We start from the raw sequence: 28,000 nt of genomic DNA, 5'->3' as shown, positions 1-28,000 counted from the left end.
GGGAAAATCTCTCCTGGCCTCCAGGAGACTTTACCTTGCTTCCATAGGGCATATGCTTGTCAGTGGTACAGAGAGAGTACAAGCCACATGCCTACCTCTAGGCATGTCCTAAGCAGATCCTTACCACTAACCTGTAAAAAGACAGCAGTAGCTGAAGCTTATATTTACCTAAGCACTATGTGCTTGAGGTTGTTTTAAGAGCTTCACATATATTTACTCCAGATGCCAGGGCAAATCTCTGAGGCAGGTAGTATTTTTAATCCTATCTCCTGATGCGGACTGAAACCCAGATAGATTTAGTACATCACTCAATTTCATAGCTGGGTGTTTGAGCTCCTCAGGTTTGACTTCGCAGCCTCTGTTGACTTGTGGCAGGCATTGTCATCACCTGCGATCAGGAAACAGAAGCTCAGCAAGGTTAAGGAGCCTGTACAAAGTGGAAGTCAGGATTTGAAAGACCTGTCAAGTAACCCGTCATGTTTCTCCCAATAACTCTGTCCATCTTGCTGTCATTATACTTGTGTTAGACTTGCTGACTTACTGGCTTCCCTCACCCGGCTGCCACTTCTTATGCATTTTATTAATACATTTTATTTATAAAAGTTTTACATTGACAGAAAAGTTAAATAGATAGTATAAAGAACACATATACCTCTTGGAAAGTTTCTGCTGCTATGGACATCTTACATTACTATGGTATATTGGTTATAATTAATGAATCAGTATTGATACACAGTTATTAAGCAAAGTGCACAGTTTATTCAGATTACATTAGTTTTTAACTAATGACCTTTTTCTGATCTAGAGCCCCATCTCTATTACACTTAGTTGCCATGTCTCCTGAGGATCCTCTTGGCTGTGAGTGTTTCACATACTTTCCTTGCCTCTGACCTTGACAGCACTGAGGAATACGTCGGCTATAATCATAGCATGCCCCTTGCAGTGCTTTGCCTGATGTTTTCCTCATGATTGAAGACTACAAAGCTAAAGGGCTACTTTCATCACATCATATCAATCAAATGTGCCTGTCATCAGTGTAACTTATGTCCATGTTGACTTTGATCACCTGGCTGAAGTAGTGTTTGTCAGGCTTCTCCTCCTCTCCTCCCCATATCGTACACTACAAAGAAGTCACTATGTGCAGCCTAAACGGACAGGTGGGGTCTTCCACCCATTCAGTGTTCTCTGGGAGGGGATTTTGCTCTTCTCTCCCATTCATTAATTTATTCAATCATGTACCAATGTGTATATTTATTTATGATTTGGGAAATACTTTAATAATTTTTTTTTGCTTAAATTGTTCTGCTCTGGCCATTCAGTCTCAGATACCTCCCACCTTGAGTCTCAGACACACACACACTGGGCTCAAGGCCTTGTGCATGCTAAGCAAGTGCTCTTCCACCACGCTATATTCCTCAGCCCTACTGGGGCTCTTTCAATTAGCTCCCGTGTCCCTCTGACGTATCGCCATCAATGTGTTTTTTTCTTCCTTTTCAGCACTTCCTTTGTAGCTTTGTGAGGGGTTTTAGGCTCATCTTGTATAATCTCTTTTTTAATAATTCCACTGGACACTTTCCTAAGGATTCCTGGTTCCTTTCATTGGAGAATGGTCTTGGGAATGAAGATCTATGGCTGAGGGTACAACTCAGTGGTCAAGCACATGCTTAGTATACCTAAGGCCTTAGATTCAGTCCCAAGCATGTCAAGAAAAAAAAAAGAAATTCTGAACGAGGTATTATTTGTTTTGTTTTTGTTTTTGCTACTAGGGTATCATTTCTGGTCTGATGCAGAAGGAAATAAGTGTCTACAGACCTGTGCACATACACATAAATATTTCTACTTGAAATCACCTGTAGATGTAAAAAAATGAGACCTCCAATGCTAATTCATAACCATAGTGGTAATTCTAAATCTTTCCTTGCTTATCAACAAACTTCTACCCCAACCATGAGAAATGGCTGTAAGATTTTACAGTCAGAATTAGTGTCTTGTTCACTACTGTGTCTTCAGCATTGTGCGTAGCACAGAAGATGTATATGTTGACCTGGTACCGAGTTTCCCCCGTAGTCTCAATTCCGGGACAACTGATAAATTCGCAAATGTTACAAAATATGGATTTCAAAGATGAAAATCACAGCAACTTATTAGGGCAACAGAGCAAGAGGGTGCAATAACAAAGGTCTGATTTAAGTGTTTTCATTCAACTCAGTGAAGGGAAAATGACAGTAATACATCTAAGCCACACTAAAAGGATTCTAGCTTCCCTGAAAAAAAAAATACAAGTGGCATAAAATGGTTTGTTTCTCCACAGCAATTTACATTTATTAAAATAGATAATGAGCATAATCATTGTCAAAATAGAGCTTCTCTCTCACAATGTCTTAATACATTCTGGAAGTTCCTGACAAACAGGCACAAAGCCACGGGAGATTAGACTCTAAGTGGAGGATCACTCTAATAGCGCAGCAGAAAAACCAATCTCACACTCCTGAGAAGGAAAATAAGACCTGAGAACAGCCTTTGAAGGTGGAGGGTAAAGTACAAAGAGGGAGGTGCTAAAGTGATGTGTAGCTGGAAGGGGAATCCAGGGCTAACGTGACACTCTGCAGTAATGATGCTAATTTATGTTCAGAAGAGTGTGTGTGACACGATGCAGAGGAAACTTGAGGTGGTCTCCATTACACCACAAAGCAGCTCATCTTGAACCTCTTTGCAAGGGCACATGCTTTGTACAGGGATTGCTTCACATGGGCATATATTCTGCACATTCTGTGTCAGTTTCATATGAACAAATCGCTTGTCTTCTGAAATCTTCTCTACACCTCTTTCAATCTTCTTTGCCAGAATGACCCTTCTGAAAAACATTTAGCTGCTGTCCCTTACCTTCCACACATTTAATTATTTCAAATTTCCTTTAACTCCAATCATAAAAGCCAAAGAAGTCTCATATACCTTTAAGGCCCTTGAGGGTATGGCCTCTGTATAGTGACTACCTTGGGTTCCCTCTGGAAACCTCAGCCACACTGGCCACTTTCTCTTCTCTGAACCCAGGATCTCTACTACACTGCAAGTTCCTTACACATGTGGTCTGTCTGGCTCAGACACCCTCCCATCTTCCTCTTCTACATAATTCCTGCTACAGTTTTAGGACTTAGCGATCATTCTTCCATCAGGGAAGCCTTCCTGTTTAATCCAACCCTCTTATTGTATACTCGTACAGCACATGAACTCTTCCTGGAGAGTGATAGGCACAGCTGCAATTGTACATTTGTGTGAGTTATTCTTTGAGCAATGTATTGCCCCAGAGAGCCTTGTCATAGTCCTGGCACCTAGCTCTATGCCTGGCATATAATAAAGTACCTATTGAATAAATGAATGAAAAATGACCACCCCACCCACCCACACTATTGTCAAGGCTTTCCTGTGAATTAATTAAAGCTCATTCCCCTTTGGATTCTATGAAGTGTGTCATTTCACACCCAAAATTTGTTTGCTATAGGGATGAATATAAGAAATATTGCTGTTCAGCACTGGTCATTCCAAAGAACGAGAAGATCTTTATTTATCATATGGGCCTTTAATGAGCTGAAATGAATTATAGCATGGAAATGGACACAAGGTGATATGAAAGAAAATTCTGTATGAAAAAGGCTATCTATGGTACAGATATTTACCAAGTCATATACTTTAAGATCATTGTTATTGAGTAATATTGTTTTATTTCACAATCTCCAAATGCTACAATTGGTTTTCAAGCAATAATTATTTGGCTTGGATTCCATTTAATACTCAATAAATATTTATTGATCATCTTTATTCCATGCCAGGCATTGTGCTAGGGCATGAGGTACATGGTGAGCAAGAGAGACAGGTTTGCCTCAAGTTGAGGAGACAGCAACACACTGTCAATAAAATAATTACAGACTCTTACTGGTGCTGATAAGGGAAGAAGTCGTGCTGTGTGCGAGTGAAACCATTCTCTCTGTTTCATGCCTCATTGGGATAACCTGCATCATTATTGCTCCACGACACAAAGCAGATCACACTATTTTTCCTTTACTAGATGAAGAATTAATGCAGTTTGTGTGTGTCATAGGTTCCCACAAAATTTATTTGTTTGGTTGTTTTTGGGTCTTTTTGAGACAGGGTCTCGCTATGCAGTCCAGGCTGGCCTTGAGCTCACTTTGTAGCCCAGGCTGGTCTCGAACTCGCAGTCATCCTTCTGCCTCAGCCTTCCGAATGCTGAGATTGCAGGCGTGCATCACCATGCCCAGCTCCCACAAAATTTAAATGTAATCTCAAGAACCAGCTATAGCTGCTCAACATGCCACGGCAGAGAGCTAATGCTCCAGTCTACCATCTCCACTGGAGGATGATCAGTAGATTGATAAATTCTCTTTACATCCCCGAGCAAACAAACTAATTATTTCTTTATTTTTACCCTAACAAATCATAGCTTGATTATAGGTCATTAATGACCATTAACACATGAAACTGTTTGCATTTTGCTTTTACATCTGAATTATGGTCTTGCCTTTCACACTAGCTCAGTCAGGTTTCCACAGGGAAAATCCCTCTATCTGGCCTCCAGCAAGATTTAAACAAACTAACAATTAGCCTCTGGAACTGAACTATGATGCAGAAGACTTCATTATTTTGGTTCATTGTTGTTCTGCCTACTGTCAAATCATTCATTCTCTTTGTAGTAGAAATATGCTCTGTGTGCCAAAAGACTGTACAACTGTCTCTCTCCAGACAGCCTCAATAATGCCCAGAGACTGGTCAGCAACACAGACCTACTTCTGTGATACTAGTATAGACAACCTGAAATCCCCAACAAAATTTTAACTTTGGTTAAAAGTCTGGATAAATGCAGAGAATATGTCAGGGATGAGTAGAAATATGTAAATCATAGAAAGGGTCTATTTGGCAAGAAAAAGTGGAAGTAGAGGATGAACACACACACACACACACACACACACACACACACACAAACAATCCTAAATTCACAAAATTCTAACTTTGGTTAGAGTCTGGATAAATGCAGGGAGCATGTTGGGGAGTATTAGAAATATGAAAGTTACAGGAAGAGAGTATTTGGCAAAAAAAAAAAAAAGTGGACATAAAGAACGCACACACACATGCACACACAAACCCAGGTCTAGTGGATTGCCCAGAAGTTTAAAAAGCCAAATGAAAGTTTTGGATTGTCCACCTTAAGAGCCAACATTCTTAAAACATTGAAGAATTGTCAAACCTCTGTTTTATTTTGTGCAGAACAGTACAGGGGGGCATGGAGTGATTAACAGAGATGAATGATGTCAGAAACGTTTGAGCATTTTCTGACATAGCAATTGCCCTTTAGGAGCAAATCCATGGTCTATCTCACCTAATGTTCTTTTGCTTCAAAAAGGTTCTCCTGGGAATATCACTTTTGACTATGAACATGCTAAGGCTAACAAATTAGAGGAGTCTCTAACAAGGCAAGTACTGGCAGCCCACATGTCACCACAATTACGTTTATACTTTTTATTCTGGGCTGGTATGGGACACATGACTCATGCTTCAGTTCAACATGTGCAGGGATAGTAAAGAGTTCCACAGAGTTCAAAAGGTCCTTCCAAATCACTTACCTCATTCATCTTTATACCAGCCATATGAAAAAGATTATGAATGTTAAAATACTGGCAAAAATAGGCAGCCTTAGCCTTTTTTTTTTGGCACCAGGAATCGAACTCAGGACTTCGAGCCTGCCAGGCAGGTGCTGTGCTGCTGAGCTATAATCCCAGCCCCAAATGCAACCTTTAAAGTCAAATTTGTGGGGCTGGGGATTTAGCTCAGCGGCAAAGTGCCTGCCTGGCAAGCGCAAGGTCGTGAGTTCGGTTCCTGGTACTGGAGAAAAACAAACAAACAAAAAATAAATAAATAAATAAAATAAAGTCAAATTTGTCAGTTTTCAAATCCTGGCCTTGCTACTCACTAGCAGAGTGACTACAAGCAAGTTAGTTAAGCATTATAAGCTCCAGTTTTTCCTTTTGTAGAACACTCAAAAGAAAACATTTCATAAAATGATTACTAAATCTTGATAGGCAAACAATGCATGTAAAGGGCTTAGTTCATTATATGGCACATAAATAAATACCAACTGCTGCTATTTAAACAGATGTTCAATAAATAAAGGATAGAAGACAATCTGGAAATTGGAGAAAGCCTTTCAGCTATTAAATAATCTTAAACTTATGTTAAAAATTTAAGGCAATCCTAACCAAATTCTAATGGATTTAATTTCTGAAAAAGTAGCTCAAATTGTGAAAATGACACCTTAAAGTCACTTTACATCCTATTACAATACACACATCTGTTTTATGCCTCACGTTCATTCACTAAACTACATACAATACTTACATAGTTTCCAAACACTGAGCATTTAAAAAAATGATGATCTTTTTGTTTCCGAAAGGATTTTTGAATTGAATTTTGGGAGTGGGTACTAGGGATCAAACATGGGAAGTGCTGAGTTACATCCTCAGCCTTTCTTATTTGTTAATTTTGAGATGGGGGTCTCGGTAAGTTGCCTACACCTCAAACTTAGAATTCTCCTGCTATGGTCTCTCAAGTAGGATTATAGGCATGCATCACTATGCCTGGCTCAGAAACATTTGGATGTGATGAAGAATAGCGAAAATCCCTGCTATTCTTCCTCACAAGCTTCTACAGTTTTGACTCTCCACCGTGTCTTGTTTGCATATTTTGTGATTTTGGAAATTTTAAGTCTGACGTAACATACATATGACCAAGTAACAGACGACTTCAATCTCGCCTCTCTCTCTTCCCCTCTTAGAGGAAGAATAGGAGGCATAGAAGCTGGAAACCCCGTCCAAGTGTTTCCAGTTTTACCTGAAAGTTAAGACCATCAAGAGCAAACCAAAGAAAACTCAAACTCTCGATCAATATTTTATTGGAATGCACTGAAAATGTTACTGGTCGCTAGGAATGGGAAAGGTACATTGAAAGCACAACAGATACAGAGGCCGAGTTAAAACAGGTTTAAAAAAATGTAACTTTTCTATAGCCAGGGAAGAGTTTAATTCCTCCTCATATAGCATATACCTATTATTTAAAAATAAATAATATTTTACTTTATTATTTAAAATAAATATTTATTGTATTAAAAATAAATGTTATTTATTACTGAAAAATGAACCCTGGTCTATCCATCTTACATTTTAAAACTACATTAGGAAATATCTCCGAGAGGTTGGGGATGTCGATCTGTGGTAAGGCCTTGCTCAGCAGGCATGAGACCATGAGTCTGAGTCTCAGCACTGCCAGAAAGAAAAAAAAAAGAAAGGAATACTTGTGTAACCTACGTAAGTATACAAAGCTAAGCTTGCATAGTTTGATGCTTGACACATTTTTATACATAGGCTGATGGAAAGAACACATACATTTATATACACATACCCCTGCACTTTTTTCTACCATTTTTTTTTTGGTCTTTGACCACCTTTTAAATTTCATTTAATTTATAATAAATCAGAGATGGGGCTTTTCTTCCCCCATTCCTTTCCTCAAAAAAAGCTCTTCTCTTATGAAGGTCTTACTCTTTGATCTGCCTGAATTTGTCTCAACCTCTGTTACAAACTCTATCTCAAGGGAGAAACTGCTGATGATTCTTTTTCTTAAACCAAAATACAGTTCCTTTATAATAAATTTTATTTTCCAAGGCCTGAACATAGAGTCAAATACAGAAGGTGTAAAGCTAAGTAGCCTTTCCAATACAGTTCAAGAAATCAATGAAAAGTTAGCAGAAGTCTTTGGGCCATGTGCTCCAAACAAGGGGACCTGCTAAGTGTTATAACAAGAGCAGTTTTATAACAAGGACCGCCATTTAATACAGGTGCTTGTCCTATACAGTGATTTCCATGTTTTCGTTCTCATTCAAAATTATCCATTTATTAGGACTCTTCATTATATACAAAGTAAGACACCTATATATTGTATTTCTTTATCTCCTGACCCCAAGCCCTTTTTGTTTGTTAAAGTACTTAATCTGTCTTGTTCAGTAGTCTACTCAACATATCTCTCTTGCATAAGTAAAGCAGGCTTCACTCTTATCCAGACTATGCTGGTGATTTTATCTATCTATCTATCTATCTATCTATCTATCTATCTATCTATCCATCTATCTATCTTTTTGAGACAGGGTCTTGCTATGCAGTTCAGGCTGGCCTTGAGCTCAGTTGTAGCCTAGGCCGGTCTCAAACTCACAACGATCCCCCTGCTTCAACCTCCCTAGGGTTGGGATTACAGGTGTGCACCACCATGCCTGGCTTTATGCTGATAATTTAAAACCAGTCATAATTTATCATCCCCATGTATGTTTAGTGAAAATGTTTTCTTAGTTGTTACAACTGCAAGTCAAACGATGTCTCATTACAACTTTCTATAATGTGAATTTGCTTGTGTCTTGACAACTTTAAGCAATCAGAAATACTCAATACTTCCTTATTCTGCTTTAAATAGTAGGTATAAATAATATTAATACCTTTGTTTCCATAGGTGCTTTCATCTGGATAATTCATGCTTCATTATTGTGCCACTATTCTCTGTCTTGGATTCTGTCTTGGTTCCTATGACAAACATGGGGTTCAGATCCAGACTCCAGGAGGTAGTGACGCTTTGTCTTTTAGCCACACACATACAGGTATACTTGCATGGTCCCCATGTGCACCCAATCTCCTGGGCTGGAAAGGACACTGCTTGGAGGGAAAAGCTAGGCTAATAAGGCAACACAGTCGATGCTACAAAACTTGCCTGTGCTTCAGCCCCTCAACTGGAAATGAAATGGCCTCTGACTTTGAGACATAAGCAGTGGCTCTCAAGGTGTTGCTCTGGGCAGCAGCTGCAGTACTTAGGAAAACTACAAGAAACCAACTCTCAGCTCCTGCACAGACCTATTATACCAGAAACTCTAGGGGTGGAGCCTGGCAATTTGCATTTAACAAATGCTTCAGGTGATGCCAATGCTCATTAAAGTTTGAAAATAACTGCTTCTTCTGTCAGGGGTTCTGGAAAGGCTACAGTGGTGAGGAGCATGATTTTCATTCCACTAAAAAGGGTCCATGAGGGCAGGATACTGAACATTTTAGGCATAGCTTCATCAGAGTAGGGGCCATGGGTGAGAGTGAGACAGAGGGCTCTGGTACAGAACAACTTATGCAAATAGAACGATTCAGAAGCTGGTCTTCACTTTAGTAGAAATAGCTCCATTGCATGAGGCCTAGCAACCCATCCCAGCACCACAAAAAGAGGAGAGAGAAAAAGAGTTCAGAGGTATGCTCTGAATGAAGGAGAATATGGAGAAATACTAAAAATAAAAATTAAAATGCAAGAGTAAAAACCAAATCAAACCAAAATTAAGCCTCAGTGGAAAGTTTCAACATACCACTGATATAAAAAGGAAGGTTTATAATTAATCTATTACCATTAATTTTTTAATATATTAAAACTAGTACCTTTACAAAGTATTCTACAGATGCTTTATAGATAATGGATTTAGATTCATCAGTGCTTTATTTCATAGTCAGAATAGGGCAACAGTTGGCTTAGATTCTTACAAAAGTCCAACCCCAGAGATTATTTTAAAAGGATCAAATCATTACCACACAAAGCTGAATATCTGATCAAAGATTAAAGTTAACTTATTTATATTCTACTTTGTATTAAAAACTGTTTCTCAAGATTGTTATACTTTAAGACATAGGTAATTGTACCAATACTAGTAAAAATACAGCCTGACATTATTGAGCAAATACTCCATACTGGGCACCTGGGACTGTCCTGAGCATATTACAGGCGTTGCCGTATATTCAAAGTAATCTTAGCATAGGTATTGTTATCCTCATTTTTTAGATGACTCACCTGGGTTTAGAGAGATTAATTTGCCCAAGAACATAGAACTAATAAGTGGTGAAGCAAGAATACAAACCCAGTCCTCTCTAGAGCCTATGTTCTTACTTAAGGATATTTTTCAGCATAATAATGAATACTAGGGATTAGGAAGGTGGAAAACATATATGGTCCAGAGCAACTATTACTTATGACCACCAACATCTTCTAGAAATACTAAAACCAACCAAACAACTACTTAATGATGCTCCCAATCACGTCAGGGACTGGACTAGCCATGATACAATTGTTTCTCACCTCATCCTCACAAGAACCACAGCAGAAAGTTGGTATTATTGTTCCAATCTTACATACGGGCAACTGTGTTTGAGGATATAAGTCCATTTCTTATTAAAGACGTCTGTGCTCACCTAATTAAATGGAAACAAAGCAAAGATATAGTGTGTAAAAAGTGCTCCGTGAATGGACCTCCTCACCCTGGATGTTTCCAGGGATAAGCATGATGCTGGTGATGCTGGTGATGAGCAATCTACTGCCTATCTTACTTACATACTTACTTTTTCCAAGTAACAGTTATTTGTGAGTGAGATATTTAGGTCAGTATACAGCCACAAAATAGAAGTAAGTCCACTGGCTTCTTCATATCTTTATAATCACTAAAGTGGCGAGGACTGTGGCCAGATTATTTGCCAAGATTAACAATGGGTGATTTTAAAGATAGGATGCATCTAGTACCCCAGCCCAACAATCAAAGGACTAAGATCATGCGCAGAAAGACAAATACACTGTTGCACATCCTCACTCCCATGAGGCAGCTGAAAAAAGTGGACTTTATGGAAGTAAAGTAAAATAGTGTCACTAGAGGCTAGGAAAGGGAGGGGAAGGGGACACAGTGGAAAAAGAGTGATTGTTTCAAGAGGGATGGGAAGATGTGACACAAAACTGCAAGCTAAAACAAACCAATGGAAATTAGAAGAAAAAACTGTACTTATACGATGCTGTTCCTCCTAAACAATCTTGTGATAAGGATGTTGGTGGCCAGCATCTTGCAGTGAGACACAGCAAAAATGAGCACTTTTCTCCAAGACTCATATCTCATCTAGTTGGGAATCTGGTAAAAGATGATGTATCTAGTATTCTAATATCATGGTAAAAGCTGTTTTCGGAACTGGAGTCTCTGAATCTCAGTCTTTTCTTAATCATAAACTAAGTATGTGATTATAAGCCGGTTGATTAATTCCAATGGATCTGTTTCCTCAATGAAATGAAAACAAATAAATCAGTCTCCATATTTGCTGCAGAAGTTTAAAGTCACTTCACAAGTATAAGATGGCATTGTTATATTATGTAACTCCTTCCTTGCCTAAAATTTGACCATTGTGCATGAACCCAGTTGGTTAGTAACAGACGAAAGAAAAAGAAGAGGATTCTTTAGAGTTGAAAATTATCAGCAGTACCAAAAACATATCTGTGGAAGGATTTGCATATTTTTTTAAGACACGATCTCACTATGTATTCCAGGCCTGGCCTTGAACTCGTGATCCTCCTGCCTCAGCATGTTGAGTACTAGGCCTGCAGGCATACACCAGCACATTCACCAAACTAAGCTGTATGGTGATTAAAATGATTCATTTCAAATGGTCTTACTTTCTTGTAAAACTAGCAAGTTCCCAGATCAGTTCATGTCAGTATGAAATAGCCTAAAAAGTCTTTCTGTGAAAGCAACAAGGAGAGTCATCAAACCACCATATCAATGAACAGGACATAGGATGCTAAGTACGAGGGAGGCTCAGTAGATTCTGTGAAAAATTACTTTGGGTTCCTATTCAAATCTCAAGGTGCCAAATTATTCTCATTTGCTTATCTATATTTGAGAGTATAGTTTATTTTATATATAGATTAGGAAAGCAGCAAAAGAAATGTAAAGGACATTTTCATGTAGGAAGAAAGAAATTCCATTGGAGTTCACACTGAAGAAAAGATGTTTGATACTATTAAATATTTGATGCTATTAAAGATATTTGATACTATTAATTCCAGTGGAGTTCACATTGGGGAAACGATATATGATACTATTAGCTGATTTTACATCTAAGTGGAGGGGTTCAACTAAGAGATTCAAGAGCAAAGGAATAAAAATCAAGGAAATGAATTCTTTGGGGACTTCACATTTGTCTTAGACTATGGTTTCCCCTCAAGTGATTCAATAGATTAAAATGGCTTTGTGATGTGATAATCATCATTCTGCTTTTTTCTATTCTGCTTTGTAGCTCACCAGGAATAGGTAAAACTGAAGCAAGAAACATGCTATCCTAAGAATACACTTTCCTTGGGCCTATATTTGGGAAAGTATATTCATTCTTTCAAGTTATTAATTGTGGGGCTAGAAAGCAGCTTAGTTACTCAAACTATGTTCACTTTTCAGTACAACCAAAACAGGACATAGAGTTTGCCTGGACTATGAAACCCAGGAAGAAACCAAAACACACCATACTTTCTAAAGTTAAGATCGTCTTCTGAGGGCATGGTGGCATTTTCCTCTCTGTGGTTCTCTGGTAAGACATGCCCAGACTGTCACTAGCAGCCACACTCTTCATCAGCTGGCTCCCTATGCAGACCTCTCTGCTAGGTCTGCTTGTCACTAATCCACTGATTAAACATTTTAAGACTGGCTTTGGCAAAACATGCCAGAAATTCCTTCAGGGTAATTAAAACCACCTTCTGTGTCAATAAACAAAGACTGTGAGATATTTCATGTGCTGTGGGGCTGGCTCTGACCCACTAGCTCTAGGATATTTTTTCTTAGATGGGTTTTCCATCACTGCCATTGATTTCCACTGACTCATCCAGAGCTGTGCCTAGTGTCCCATAAAAAGATTGGCTGAGGTCACAGGGACCATCTTGCCTTTCCTGTTTCACTAGAAGCAAGGACCAAAGGGGCTCTGAAGGTAAGGCCAAGCTCATTGCCAAACCCTTTCACCCAGACCTTCAGGTCAGAGACTTTGAAAAGGATTCTCGCTACAGAATTTGACAGTCCCTATCTTCTCCTTAGCACTGGTCTTCCAGGGTTCAAACTCATGTTCATCTGAACAATTGTTAATATGTCTTCAGAGTAAAAGGAAGAACTTAGTGAACATTTATTGCCTTGATATCCAGAGATTAATGCTCTGCACATAGTAGGCACCTCACAAATTGTTTTCAGTGCAAGGACAGATTTATTGTTTTTATTATATAAACAATGCAATAAAATGTAAACAATGACTTACAATTGTGATACATTATAGAAAACATAAATAATAGAAATTACTTAAAATTTCACCAGCTTTGGATAACCATCAGTAATATTTTTACAGCTATTTTTTTTCCTTTCTACCTTCCATTCTCCTTCCTTTCTTTCCTTTCTTTTTTTGTTTTTATTCTTTCCTCTTTCTTTTCTTTTTCTTTATTTTCCCTCCCTCTTTCCCTTGTCTCTCCCTCCTTCTCTCCCTCCCTCCCTTTTGTGTGTGTGGTGCTAGAAATCAAACCTAAGGCCTAATGCCTACCAGGCAAATACCCTCCCACTAAGCTACATCTCCAGCCCTTCATAGAATATTTATGTAAACACACAGGAGTTTATGTACGAAATATTATACTACATATACCATTCTAAACATGGATATGGCTACTTTTCATTTAAAACAATAACCCTCTTTTCTTTGCTTATATCTTTCTTCCTCTTCAATATTAATAAACATTTAAGAATTTATTTTATGAAAAAATAAAACTTTCATAATCAAATAATAGACTAATAGTACACTGTATGTCATCTTCAATGTAGTTACTCAGAGTACAAGACATAATCAAACTTTTATATATTTTTTCTCATTGATACTAACTCATGCCACATGAATGGGATTTCAGAAGCTCAATAAATACTTGCTGGATGGTTAAGGAATAGAATGAAAAACAACACATAAATGAATGGATGAAAGAAGAATAATATTATATTATGCTTTTAATGTGCTGGTAGAGGTTCCAAGTGACAAAAAATTACATAAGCACATCTTCTGATGTCTCCCATACCTCTTTAAACTTTAGTGGGGGTAAGAGACCTTGATTTCAACATGTTTACAGGGACCTGCACATTTAAATTCCCAAGTAAATAATAAGTAACAGACTGCTGTCCTAACCAAAGTTACCAAATTACTCTCAAACAAAGGAAATGAAATTCAAAAATCATTTAATAAGCACTTGCCAGAGGACAAGTGCATTGTTCTCTGTAGGGTCAACTAAAGAAGCAAAGTTGAAGCCCCTGACTCCAGAAGCATCTGTCCTTCCTAGGAGACAGTACCCAGCATCTGCTCATTTCTGGCTGTCTGGCTGAACTCAGACCTTAGTTTCCACATTGTGAAATGGGGAGAACACCCAGATGTCATAGAATTATGGTGACTTAAGAATTTGAGTGATTCAGGAAAAAACTTAATGAGAAAATGAGGGTTGGAGACACATTTAGGCACCAGGGAAGGACAAATAACACAACAGGGAGAGAAGTGGGAATGGCCTAATCAGGAAGAACCCAGCCCAAGAGGGCTCTGATAGTTTGAATATCATTTAGGATGCACTCAGAAGGCAAAACAAACATTAAGGTTCACAAGCACAGAGGAAAACTGTGAACAGACTCATCTTCTTAACAGAACAAACAAAAGTGAGAGTTTTGTTTTTATTTTTCATGCCTTGTCTGCGTGTGCCAATGTCTAGATCAACAACATCCGTGTGAGTGATTCAAAGACGACATGCTTGTCAAGTAAATGGAAAAAGCGAACACCTGGCTTGCATAATGGGCTCAAACCCAAGTTTCTAAGAGTTATAGGAAAAATTCTGATCGGAAAATTTCCATCTCCAATTGTGCTGAGGAAGCTCAGGGACTGAGTAAGTTTGTTGGCAGCAGAAGCAGCGCAGTATGAGAATCCCACTGGTGCTGCATTTTTCATAACAGCACGTAGCATTCAGGTCCTGGCAAGACCTTTGCAAGGTTCTGATCTCTGACCCTACAAGGGCGCAGGAGGAGGAATTAGGAAGTAGTCACCATAGGCGCGGTCAGTTGAAAGCACTGAACTATGCCAATTTGTTCACTTATCCCGGAGTTTCGGGCAGGTTTCTCATACCTGCATGTCATATGTTTTGTTTTAAAACCAGTGCTATTGCTGAAATTCAGCCAGCATGTCCACGCAGATCTCTTCCTTCCTCAGTACTCTCTCGCACCACCCCACCTCGCCTCCAAGACAGAAGCAGCGGGGGCGAAAGGTAGATTGTAATACTATGCTCCCAAACCTCCACTGAGACTCTGTGATGCTAGAAGGTACGTTAATACTTTTAATCCTCCGAAGAGGCCACTCACCTACTATTCCACTGCTACAGTATCTTTCACAACACATGGGGTTCAGGTCCAGGTAAGAACTTCGCAAGCTTTTGATCTCTGATCCTACAAGGCTTACCCACTCCACTGTCTATCCATTCATCTTTTAAATTTTATGAACTGAGCATGTAGGTCATGCACCGTGTGCCATTTTAAAAATACTTTATATAATTTTAAAATGACATTTTAGTCGGGGAGAAATGCCCCCTAAACTTAAACCAAATAAGCTGGGACTTCACACTGACTCCCGGTTATAATCCCCAAGGACTGCTGAAATATTGACAGTCAAGATGTTCTGAAAGGGAACTAAAAACTGCTCACTAAAAAAACATAACCCAGTGACAATTTACGAGGCTGGTGCTTTTCATTTACATGAGATCATGGTGCCACATTTTGGAGAACACTACAGATATTTGGAATTCTGAAGACAGTGATAAGCGGTGTCTGGTTTACTCTGTTTTGCCTGGGTTCAAATCGCATTCAACTACATAAAGTGTTAACAACAACAGAAAAGTTAGCACAGCTTTCAGAAACATCAGGTTTGTACCCCATGAGAGGTTAGCTCATTAAACAATCACACTGCTTGTCATACTGGGTCAATCGTTCTTTGAAGTTACCTACTTACCACTTTGAAGAAAATTAACATTTCTGGGTCACCAGGTTCCATGTACTCATCTAGAAATGATGCCCTGGAACCATGAAAGTAATTTTATTTAACCTAGGTAGGCAACTGAATCCCAGGGGACAAGCTACTCACCCATGTATTTACTAGCAAAGGCTGAGAATTTACCTGCTCTTCTCTCAGAAAGGTTAAAAGTACCTGGAGCTCTGGGAGGGACAAAGCCAATGGGACCCAATTACAGATCAATGGTTATAAGTTTAGGAATATGCTTCTAATCTTCTCCCCACAGAAATGCCCTCAGATTAATTTAAACATCCTAAAATCTATGAAAATATGGAGAGGCTAAATATGGATATAATAAAAGCAGGGAAGGGCCACAGTAATTATCAAGGTAGTCCTTGGTACATCTGTTTTAGAAGGCAATTTATTAATATTATCCAGAAACTTAATTGTTCATATCATTAAAGCCAGCAATCGTGTCTTTAGAAAGTTAGTCTAAAAATAACTAAAGATGTGACAGATCATGCCATTAATATCACACAATTACTATAGCAAAAACTAGAAATCTAAACTTCCAGAGTAGCTGGTGAAACTATGCCTTAACTATAGAATATTATTGAAAAACATTCACAGTGTATATATTTAGGGCTGAAATAAACTCCAGATACGATACTATTTTATATATAACTCCAGCATTCTCCCATTCATATATCTCTTTTCTCTGTCTCCTCTCTCTCCTTTCTTTCTTCTCTCTCTCTCTTTCTTGCGTGTACGCGGGCGCGCGCACATACACACACACACACACACACACACACACACACACACACACACACGAGATGCAACCCAGAAGGAAATACATGAAAATGTTTACGATGATTATATCTGGAGCTAGAGTTACATTAGTTTTTCTTTTCAGGGTTTTTTCTCCATTCCAAATATTCACCAGGAGCCAGTGTGGTGGCGCATGCCTGTAATCCCAGAACTTGGGAGGCTGAGGCAGGAGGATCATTGTGAGTTCAAGATGAGCCTGTGCTACAAAGTGAGCTCAAGGCCAGCCTGAACTGCCCATATGTCTCAAAAAGACTAAATAAATAAATAAATAAATAAAATAATTAATTAATTAATTCACCAGGGAGCATACACTTTGTTCTCTCACACGGTCTTTTTCTTCCCTACATAGTATTTAACCAGATTTACATTTCCTGTGTATCCATGCTTGTATTTATTTAATGTGTATCTTCTTGGTAGAATGCAAGCTCTATAAGAGTAGGATCTGTGTCTGATTTTTTTATTGTATGCCTAGTTTTTATTTTAAGCACAATTCCTAATATATGATCAATATGTTCAAAATGACTGCACAGTGGACAACAGGAGGGACAGTAGAAAAGCTATGGTGATGTGGAGAGATTTCAGCGAGCTCTCAAACATTCCGCTACATCTCTAACCTCAGCCATCATGCTATTTTTCTTGCTTACTTTTGTCTCCTGACTTCAATGAAGACTCCATTCTCCCATAAGGGAAACCTTTCTACCCTCCCCTCTCCCCCGGTCAGTGTCTCACCAAGGCTTTGAACTATTTCTGGTCGGTGAAGCTTCCCTCTAGCAGTCATTGCAGTTATTTGCTTGGAAGATCAACGTTTTGGGGGCTTCTTTATTTTGGAAAGGGAGTCAGCAGATTTTGGAGCAAGGGTACAAAGCTGACTTTGTAAACAGACTTTCACTAGAACACAATCATGCCCATATACTAAAATGAGTTCAGTAGTTGGGACAGGTATTTACATTTGGCCCTTTTCAGGAAAAGTGTATTGACCCCTAGTGTAGAATATCCATGTACTTTTTTACAAAATGGAGATACTTCCAAATTATCATACTGTTGAGTTGGGTGTAGGACAATATAGAATCCAAAGTACATATCTAAGAGCTTTGTACAATAAAAACTAATGTACCTAAATGTGTCCTTAAGAACGCACCTTGTATGTCAGACATATCTGTGCTCAAATTCTGGATATGCTGATCCTTGGCAGGTTACACAAATTCTCTAAGCCTTAGTTTCATCATCAACAGAGTGTAAGTCCGTATCTTCCTTCCTTCATTTCCTTAAAAATATATAATTAATGCTATTTGACAGGCACTGTGCTGATGGATAAACCATGGTAAATAAGACCTGAAAGCTTTGCCTAATTAACTTTCAGATGTAAATACTTTTTATAGTTGTTATGAGGAACACACACATGTACACGCACCTATGTATATACATGCACATAGAAACATACTATGTCCATCACCTAGAGCATATACAGAGTGCTTAAACCAATTCCCGCTACACTGCACACACTCAGGAGACAGTGGCTTTCCCCTGTCATCACAGTCACAGTGGAAACTCAACATATCTGTACATAGCTGATTCACAGAATGGACAGTGTCTTCTTCTCCCTCTGTAAAATAGGCCAACAGCATGCTTTGTAAATAAAGGTAATTTAGTTGGCTACTCTTTAGTAGCTAGTTGTACTTCTTCTAGCTAAGTTGCATTTTGCTGGCAGCTGCATTTGACCTTAAATGTCTTGATGCTGGTTATACTTGTCATTTAATTATCATTAAAGGTGCTATGAAAAGAAAGGTATGAAAAGAAAGAAAATGATTATTTCATATGAAAAGATGAACACTCTCAACAGACGATGACTCCCAAATTAAATGTAGCTGACATAAATTTAGGAAACAATCACAAAAATCTACACTAAGATTGCCTATGGAGTGTCAATGCTCTCAGGCAGTCCCAAGGAAACCAAAATTGGACATGGTCTTTGTAATTTGGTTTGTACAAGAAAAATATGATCCTCGGTCAGCAGATCCATACTTAAGAATCTTGATTCTTCATTAGGCCTTTCATCAAAATGAGTGAACACTGTTTAAAATCAGTACATCACTGTGGATGACTCCTTGTTTAACTTTTTAAATTCACTGTCAACTATTAGTCCCAAATGCATGGGAAAAGAGAGAATTTTTTAATAGTATTTAAATATAAACATATTTATATACGAGAATGTGTATGTATCTATATTTATTTAATTCTCAACATGTTGTCTTGACTTCTGCTATATTTTTGTAGATTAGAGAACACTCAGCAACATGGTATGGCCTGTCCAAGGCCACAGAGCTATATTGACAGAGGTAGAATCAGGGCAGGCTCTGATTCATCACCTTGGTCACCTCATGGTAATACAGAATTACACACAGCACAGTCTCAGACAGCCTGGCTTATATAGTTAATTACCTTGAGGACAGAGTATCGTCTGCCTAAATAGAAGGGCTGCAAAGAAACACAGTGTGTTTAAATTTTTAAAAATACATTACACTGAAAGACATATTGCCACTAATTCTCCATCAAAACACTCTCCCTCACTTCAGACATACGTATCCCATTATTTTTGCCACTTTATAAAGTTCTGGAAGTTTATAAAGGCCTGGAAGTTCTCTTCATTTAGTAGTTCTGGAAGTTTATAACGGTCTGGAAGTTCTCTTTCACAAGTACCTTTAGGAAATGGGTTCAGAAATACAGTGCATGCTGCTGTCAAGTGTCAGCCAGCAGAAAGGAAAGTTCACAAAGATATTTTGGTGTGTCCTCATCTACTTTGTTCACGGGCTCTAGCACTTGGCGACATGCTACTTCTGGTTATTCCTCAACATAAAAATGCCCATGAAGGTAAATATTTTGAATTGACTCAGGACATCGAAGCAGCCATTACAACTAAAGACGCTCATGAAAGAGGATTTTTCAAAAGATGGAGTGCAAGAATACAGTCTTATACTTCAGTGTGCTCACCAACACTTCCTGCATAGCATTTGATGAAAAATTTTTGTCTTGCACTGGTGAAGTTTATTTCCTACTGTGTAACAGAAGAGACTAGTGGGGGCCTGATTTCTGAAAGAGCCACGTGGGATTTGGCTCTTCAGAAAGGTTCACATGGGATTTACCACCCGCTCCATGGAGTATGCAATTCCAGGGGAGAAATTTATTGTGCCTGTCAGATCATGTCATCAACAGCTTAGCCTCGCTGACTGGCACTTGCTCTTCCCTGTCAGTGCAGCAAGATGAGCAGCACCCTGCTCACCAGATGGTGATTTGTTCCACCAGCCACCTTTGCTGCATCCCTGATTCACTCCAGCCCAGGACTGTCTCCAGAACTCATGCTGCAAGGCAGCTCCTGCCAACAACTTTGCCAAATGGCTCCTCTCAAAGTCATGGGCTGCCCAGACAGACTGGCTTCTCCATCTGCAGCAGCTTTTGGCAAAGAAATATTTCCCTCTCTGGCTTTGCCTCTCGGCTGCACCAGAGCCTTCCTGCCAGAAGGATGATCTGACCCTTCAGAAAGTACAACCAGACCTGGAATTCTGGGGCCGTTTAGAATCTATTCCTGTGTTCCTCGGTCCCACATCGAAGCACATCAGAACACACCAAAAAGAAGTAGATGATCACAAATACAGACAGGAAGCATCCTAAAAACTTAGAGCCAAAAATATCTACAGAAAGCATGCCACCCCTCCCCCACCTTCAACTTCATTATGAGTAGATTAAGAAACTGAAGCCCAGAGAGTGAAAGTGACTAATTACGGTGGCAGGACTGGGAATCCTACCCAGAGCTTTTGACATGCATTTCACATTACCGCTTATGGTACTACGTTGTATTTCAATTTCCTACAGTTCATCTTCAAATTCTCGATAAAAATTGGGTTGTTTATGTCAGTATTAATTCAAAAGAGCATTTTTAAGAAAAATGAATAGTCTTTTCCCACTTTTATTTTAAACAGCTTTGCTCTCATACTAAATTGAGACAGTCTGCTTAAGTTTTAAGAAGGTGGGGTTTAGAGTCAGGTTCTATGATTTGTTTTACTTGCTGTTGTGTAATAACCTCATCGTGCTCAACTCTTCATCTACTTTGTCTTTTTTTTGGTACCAGGAATCGAACTCAGGACTTTGTGCTTGCCAGGCAGGCACTTGTGCCACTGAGCTATATCCCCAGCCCCTTAACTTTTCATCTAAAGAGAGGTAAGAATGGTATTAGTCTACAGAATTGTGAGGATTAGGTAAGAAATTTACTTTAAGTGTCAAAGCCTGTCCTTGGCTGCAGAAGGCCCTCCCTTGCTGCCAGCAATCATTCTTACTTAACACTCAAATCCACAGTGGATTTAGAAAACACAGTGCTATGCACTTATAAACAGGTATGCCAGGTGCTCTTGTTTTCTACATTAGGAAATTCTGAGGTTAAGTGACAGATCCAAGGTAAAAGAATAAATGGAGGGCCAGAGATTTCTTCTGGTTGTTCTACTAAGAAATGGGAATTAGTGTCTGGGCTTTAAAGATCATAAAATCAGAAAGAATGTTATAGACGGGTAATCACTGCAGCACCTTATGTAATATAAAAGCGGGAAACAACTTTCTATCCATGCACAAGAGAATTACTAATAAACTATGTGTACAGTCACACCATGGAGCACTGCACAGCCATTAAAAAACATAGGGCTTCTGACATAGAAGGATCTTTAAGAAATATCAAGTGGGAGAAAAAACAAAGTGGAAATAGAACAGGCAGTGTGCACTCATTTATGCAAGCAACCCCCACCCCACCACAAGGCACACTCTGTCTAGCATACCCTGGCTTTCTCACAAGGACCCTAGACTTATATATCCTTTTGCCCCCTCACTACAGATCATCCAATTGTTTTAAGATTTGCTGTAAGCAATCGAGTCTTTTTCTTCTAAATGAAGAAAAAGCTCTAAGATGAATTTGTCCTTCTCATTGTCCAAAATGGCCCTTTCTCCAAAGAAACCAGTGAACACAAATAGTTTTGGTGGATCTCATGCATGCATATCCTATCATTACTCCTCTTTCCAGAGTGAACTTGGGAAGCGTGAGAATTCAAGGGTTCCTAGGTTATTTATGACAAAGACTCTAGCAGCACTATAAAAACGCTATATGACTTTCAATGGGCTAGTTACACTAAAGCCGACTTTTAGCCAGATTCCAGATTCTACTGGAGAGGGAAATTTAGTGGTAAGGCTGACAAGGCAGATGAAAGCCAACTCATCATCTCAGTAATGGGAGTTGAAGGGAGTAGGCTAGAGACAGCTTTGGCTGTCTCTGAGGCCTCCACATTTATGGGAAAAGTGTTATTTATTATCATCAAATGGCTGCCTTGGTACCACTACCTTTCCTGTGGGCCAGGCAATCAGAACTACCTGGAAAATGGGTGTCTAGATGGCCCAGTGGGTCCATTTCAATTTAGCCTGGGAACTGCACCGTTAACATCTTAGAGTGAGTGCCTGAGGTACACGGAAATGCTGTGTAAAATACGTCAGCTGGGTCTTACATCTCAACTGCTCAGGTCGTAAGTAAAGCCTTTTTTCTTATTCAGAAGGGGAGACAATCTATGGAGTAAGTCAGCTAAGAAGTCTGGCTGGGTCAGGGGATGCAGCTGCCTCTGGCATGTGATGGCACAGAAATGAGCACTGCTGTGCTGGGAAAGGATGGATCTCGTGAATTCAGCAGTATGGAGTGGGCATCAAGGGGTGTCTGTGGAGGGTGGAACTCAAACTGTGCTTTCCCACAAGAAAACCCTAACTAGAGTCAGCAGGGGTGGGCAGAGAGCAGGTTCCTGGAGGGAAGGCTGTTGTGGGCTTCAATTTTTTTTTTTTTTTTTTTTTTTTTTGTCTTTTTGAGACAGGGTCTCGCTATGCAGTCCAGGCTGGCCTTGAGCTCACTTTGTAGCCCAGGCTGGCCTGGAACTCAGAACGATCCTCCTGCCTCAGCCTCCCAAGTGCTGGGATTACAGGCATGGGCCACCATGCCCAGCTGTGGGCTTCAATTTGGTCATGCCACTTACAAATAAGTATGTCTACAATACAAGAATTTTTCGTCATACAGTTTATTTGCTTCTCTATACCTCAGAATCCCTATTCTGAAAAAAAAAAATGGAGCTAACATAACCACTCACTCAGGGTGATTAAGTAAGTAAACACACAAGAAACCCTTAGGAAAATGCCCAATTACATATAGTACTTGTGACCTTAGTTCTCTTCCCTTAGTGAAGTGTCTAAATTGGACCGTTTCTTCCTAAATGCAAATGTCAGAGTCTAGGAATGTCAGTCTACAGCTGTGCTCTTTTCATTGAGCTTTACCAATATTTTGACAGGACTGGCCTAATATTATTCACCCCAGGTTCATTTGGTACGTTTCTGACCAGCACTCATAAAGGGCTTGCGATTGCCCCTAGAGACCTGGATGCTAATAATGAATACTTCCTAGTGATTTTCAATGCACTCTGGTTATTATATTGAGTAGCAGAACATTTCCTATCCCCAGAAAGGTCATTTACAATAGTATAAGGCTGCTTCTTCCCACCTTCCATTTCAGGTTTTTCTGAAGGCTCAAATACTCATCCATATGCATTGGAAGTACCATTCTGATCTGGCATTTGCATACAAATATCAAAGCAACTTGAGGAACTGGAGGCAGCTCTCCATCACAGGACAACACCTGCTTTTCTTTCTCCAGTGCCTTCCCAGCATCTTCACAGTAAAATACATTTTCACATACCTTTCCAGATTTATTCACCATAGCTTTTCCCCCTTTCTTCTGATTATGTGGGGTGGGGAGGGGGCAGGGACCTTTACTTCCTCACTTTAATCGTTGCGGCCCTAAGAAGCTGCTGCAGCATTTCACACCTCCCTCAGATCCCAACTCCGGAGACCCTCTAAGCTCAGCTCATCTGGGATTGGACTCTTCTTATTTTCCCGCACTGCTGAGAAATGGCCACATATCATTGTTTGAATAATTTCAATGTTTGATCCTTCATGGTTACCAAGACCAGGAAGTACCTCTTGCTGCACTTTCTTTATATCAAGCCAAGATGAGTTTCATTTTAATTTTTCACTCACTGCTTTAAGTTCTGCCCCGGACTGACAGGCAGATGAAAGCAAACTCTTCTTAGTAATGGCAGTTAAGGGGAGTAGGCTAGAGAGCGGCTCTGGCCAAAGGGAGGCCTCAGATACCTCCACAGTTACGGCCCTGGAGAGTGGGCATCTAGGGGGCCCAGGGGGGCCATTTCCATTCAGCCTGAGAACTGCATTGCTAATGTCTTACAAGGAGGATAAGGGACACTGAAAAGCTATTTTAAAGACTCCAGTCAGGGCTCACATCATGATTGCTCAATTCCATAAATATTTCCTTTTTTCTTATTGGGGTATTTTTTTTTTTAGCTCCAGACCCAGATATTCAACTGCTTAAGAGTCTCATGAGAACTAGACATTTTACAATTACTTTTCCCATTGTGTCCCTGAAAATCCCCTTCATGAATTCAGTCTGATGGCAAAGTTCTGGACGTTCCTGGATGCTACCTTCTCTTTGTATACCTACTTAATCTATCGCACCAAGTGAGTCCGTTGCAGTCCTTCTCTGTGCTGTATCTAAAATCCAGCTGATTCTCTCCACCTCTGCTGCTGCCACCATCCTGAGTACAGCCACAACTTCCTTGCTATCTTAAGCGATCCTCCCTATTCATTTCATATCGGGCCCTCTGGCCTCCCCCTATACAGCAGTCAGGCAGCTTTTGAAAACATAAACCTGATCATATTTCCCCCATTAATGGCTTTTGATCTATCTTTGGATAAAATCCAAGTTCCTTCTGGTCATCCATACCTAGTGGATGACACATGAAAAGACTGTGGATGGTTTGAGTAACCTCTGCCCTATCTCCAGTACCTCCTCTGTAAGAGTACGCCAAAGCTTCATCCAGTCTAAGGAAACTCTGCATGCTTGCTATGCAACTGCAGTTGAAGTAACAGCTTTAGTGTACTACAGGCATTTATTGAGGGTTGACTTCTCATTAGGCACTGGATAAATACTTTCTCTGCATAAGTACTTTTTTCCTGTGGTATAGGCTTTATTGCTCTTCCCATTCTACAACCAAGAAAACTGAGAAGTTTGTAGTAACTACACTTATGGGATCATTCTGTGCTCCCATTAGAAAGTAAAAGATTAATCTAGAAAACTCACAGACTGCTGGGACACAGAGAAGGTTTTAGTTCGCTCTAAAAGAAACCTAAAAAAAAACAGAAAGAAATCCATACACAGATCAGGGAGACCTGAGAGATGAATCCTTGGTTAGGAAGCTTTGGTTCCATATTTAAAAATACCAATCAAAACATTATGTTGACTCCACTTATGTGCTTATTCCAAATCCACCTGATGCCCTTCCTTATACACACTCTCAAATGATGTCTATAAAGAATTCTACCCCACGTGGAAACCCTGCTTACACACAAAGATGCAACCATTGTGATCTTTCCAATACCAGGAGCTGACAGTCAAAGGAAAACGAAGCAGTGCAGAATTTCCTAGTGAAAGCACATGGGCTTCCGAACACCTTGAGTTTTAAGATTAGCTTTTCCCCTAAATGTGTGACCTCGGCAAATTAGTGGCATCTCCAGATGTCAGTTGCATTAGCTTTTTTTTTTTTTTTAATTTGAAAATGGAAGCTACTTAGCAGGGTCTGCATACATTGATATACATATAAAGAACTCAGTGCAGTGCTTGGAACACAAACGAGGCCCAAAGATGTTAACTTTAAAAAAGGATACATGGGAAAATGTAGGGCAGGACAGGAAGCTTAATGCCAAGAATTTAGAAAATAGGAAGTGTTTTCATTTATTTAGCAAATGCACATCATGCATTTGGGGGTATGTGTGTAAAACTGTCCTTTAGAATTTGCATCGCTCTTAGCTGGAAGAACTAGCCTGCAGCTACCACTTACAATGCAAATTGAGCTTAGAATCCTTCACACTAACTACACTGCAAAATCCTTCTAGCTTTAAATAGAATACTGCAGTATGGGATGATCTGAGCAAAAGGAAGAAAAATGTAGAGATAAATGTGGAGACTTTGGAGAAAAAGAAAACCCTGGTATATCTGAGAAGTAGGAAGAAGATGAAGAAATATTAAAGGAAACAGAAAAGTATACAAGGACCTAGAGGCACATTGCTCAGTGTGCAGGTTTAGGTGACGAAGGGGGAAGAGAACTTTTGGGGAGGCGAATTTTAACAGACATTTGGATCTGGCGCTTTCTCATGGCCCAAAGGTGTCCCTAGGAAGGGGTGGGGCTTTTCCCTGACTGGCCAGCACAAGGTCTGAATGCCCCCTGAAATGAATAGGTCAAGCCAGAGAACTTCTTGCTCTGCCTAGCTTCCATCATTTACATAGTATTAGTTCATTTTTATTCTTCCTATGCCTTTACTGAACTGGGGGTAGGGAGCTAAGGGGTCTGAGAGGTTGACTTTCACATACAAGCAAATTTTTTGCTCTTTGCTATAAACTCATTTTTACTCCATGAATTCAGGTATTCCATCCAGAATAAGAATTTCCCAAAATGCTGAAAAGTAAGGATAACTATAGTATCCAGGGCCTTGAAAGTAATAAGAAATGCTATTTCTTCATTCTATAAATGACACTCAAGCATTTTGGCCCCAATTTGTCCATCTTCTCAGCTCAGTAAGTTTCCTTTACCTGTACAGAGGTAATAGAGAAGAAATATGTAATATATAATAGAGAAGAAAGTATGAAGGCAGCCCTGTTTCTTTGTAGTCACAAACGGAAATGTTCCAACCAAAGCCCATAGACCCAAAGCCAACTTCTCTGTTGGGTGTTATGCTTAGGTACAGTCACATGCTAGCTGGTCACTGATTCGGTGACAAAGCACAAAGACTGAGGAGGAACATCTCACAATCACATTGTCCCTGTGGAAGTAAAAAGAATCAGCAAGCGCGATGCTCATTGTGGGCAAGGAATGGGCTGTCTGTCCATCCCAGAGCAGTCTCCAAGCTCCTGGAGGTCAGAGCTTACAACTCTGCTTAACCTAACATGGAGTTTGTGTCGGGCTCCAATAATGATGACAGACAGAAAATATACATTCAGGAGCACTGGGGATTCTCCTTGTCTAAAACTTCCAGGGATGTTGAGGGAAGATGCCACCTTACCCCCCAGATTGTGTGTGTGTGTGTGTGTGTGTGTGTGTGTGTGTGTATGTCTTTTTATTTCCCCCAGAATGTGAACTCTTTTTCCTTCTCCCATCGCATTTCTCTGAGTAGCCTTGTGATTTGAATAAATATTATAGAAATTTTAGTGTTCAAGAACAGCAATAATTTTAAATTAATATATTCTGCAACATTTTTTTCTAACGCATCTTCACACATGGATTTTACTGAATGCCAATGCAACACTTTATACTATTGGTTAAAGATAAAGGCCTGTGGGTAGAAAATGAAGCAAAAACGCAAAAGTTTTGCCACTTAAATAAAATGTCTCCCCTCTCTATTCACACACAAAAGGCAGAATGAGATCCACCTGCTGACTCTCCCTGTCTGCCTGCACGGCGCTCCAGCTAATGTCAGAACAAGCCGGTTGAGAGAGACGACAGTTTCACCTTTTGGCAAAGCTCAGCTTGCTGAACCCTCTTGCTTTCCACTGGCTGTTGATTCAGCAGAAACTACTGCTGCAGAATTCATAATGGTGATTTTTAAAGGCCCCACCGTTCGCGTTGCTCGCCCCACGTGTCAGCCCCGTTCACTCGCCGCTAGAACACTGTTTCCCCAGCCACTGTTTCATTTCTTGTTCATCCACTTCGGAGGCGAGAGGGGCTCGCCCTCCTGCAAGGGGCCTTTTGGGGTTCTGATTGTCTGAGCAGGTAACCCGGCCAACCAGAGAGATGAATGGGCAGGAAATGAGACCATGCCCTCCCTTCAGCCACGGGGAGACAACATCTTCCCACTCAGGGAGGGGTTACTAAGGTCCTCCGGGGCCCCTTCTCATCTCCCTCCAGGACCCTCGTAAGCATCGCGGCGCGAGGTCATCTGCCTTCGCGGGGTCATCTGCCCAGCTGGGAGCCGCGCCCTGAAAAGCCTAATCCCCAAGGGCCATTTTAACTCCCGGGGCGCCGGGTCCACCTGCTGCTGAGCGGGGCTCGCCTCGGGAGCCCGGATGGATGCGGGCGCCCCGGGGCTGCCCCGCGAGCCGCCGAGCCCCC

General features: G+C 40.1%; 1 protein-coding gene across 4 annotated transcripts in view; it reads right to left on the bottom strand.

Moving 5' to 3' along the window:
* Nucleotides 1-28,000, bottom strand: part of Ppp2r2b (protein phosphatase 2, regulatory subunit B, beta) — a 455,884-nt gene that overhangs the window by 233,252 nt on the left and 194,632 nt on the right. Inside the window, exon 2 of one of the 4 annotated variants that reach the window (XM_005380665.2) lies at nucleotides 8,549-8,633. The exons of the other annotated variants lie outside the window; for them this stretch is intronic. Coding sequence (XP_005380722.1) covers nucleotides 8,549-8,585 — 37 coding nt within the window. The 5' untranslated portion in view covers nucleotides 8,586-8,633. The remainder of the gene's footprint in view (nucleotides 1-8,548; nucleotides 8,634-28,000) is intronic. 4 annotated transcript variants of the gene reach the window in all.

The sequence above is a fragment of the Chinchilla lanigera genome, unplaced genomic scaffold (assembly GCF_000276665.1).
Source record: "Chinchilla lanigera isolate Chin_1 unplaced genomic scaffold, ChiLan1.0 scaffold00014, whole genome shotgun sequence".
NCBI classification, from domain to species: Eukaryota; Metazoa; Chordata; class Mammalia; order Rodentia; family Chinchillidae; genus Chinchilla; species Chinchilla lanigera.
This window is presented reverse-complemented; position numbering and strand designations above follow the sequence as displayed.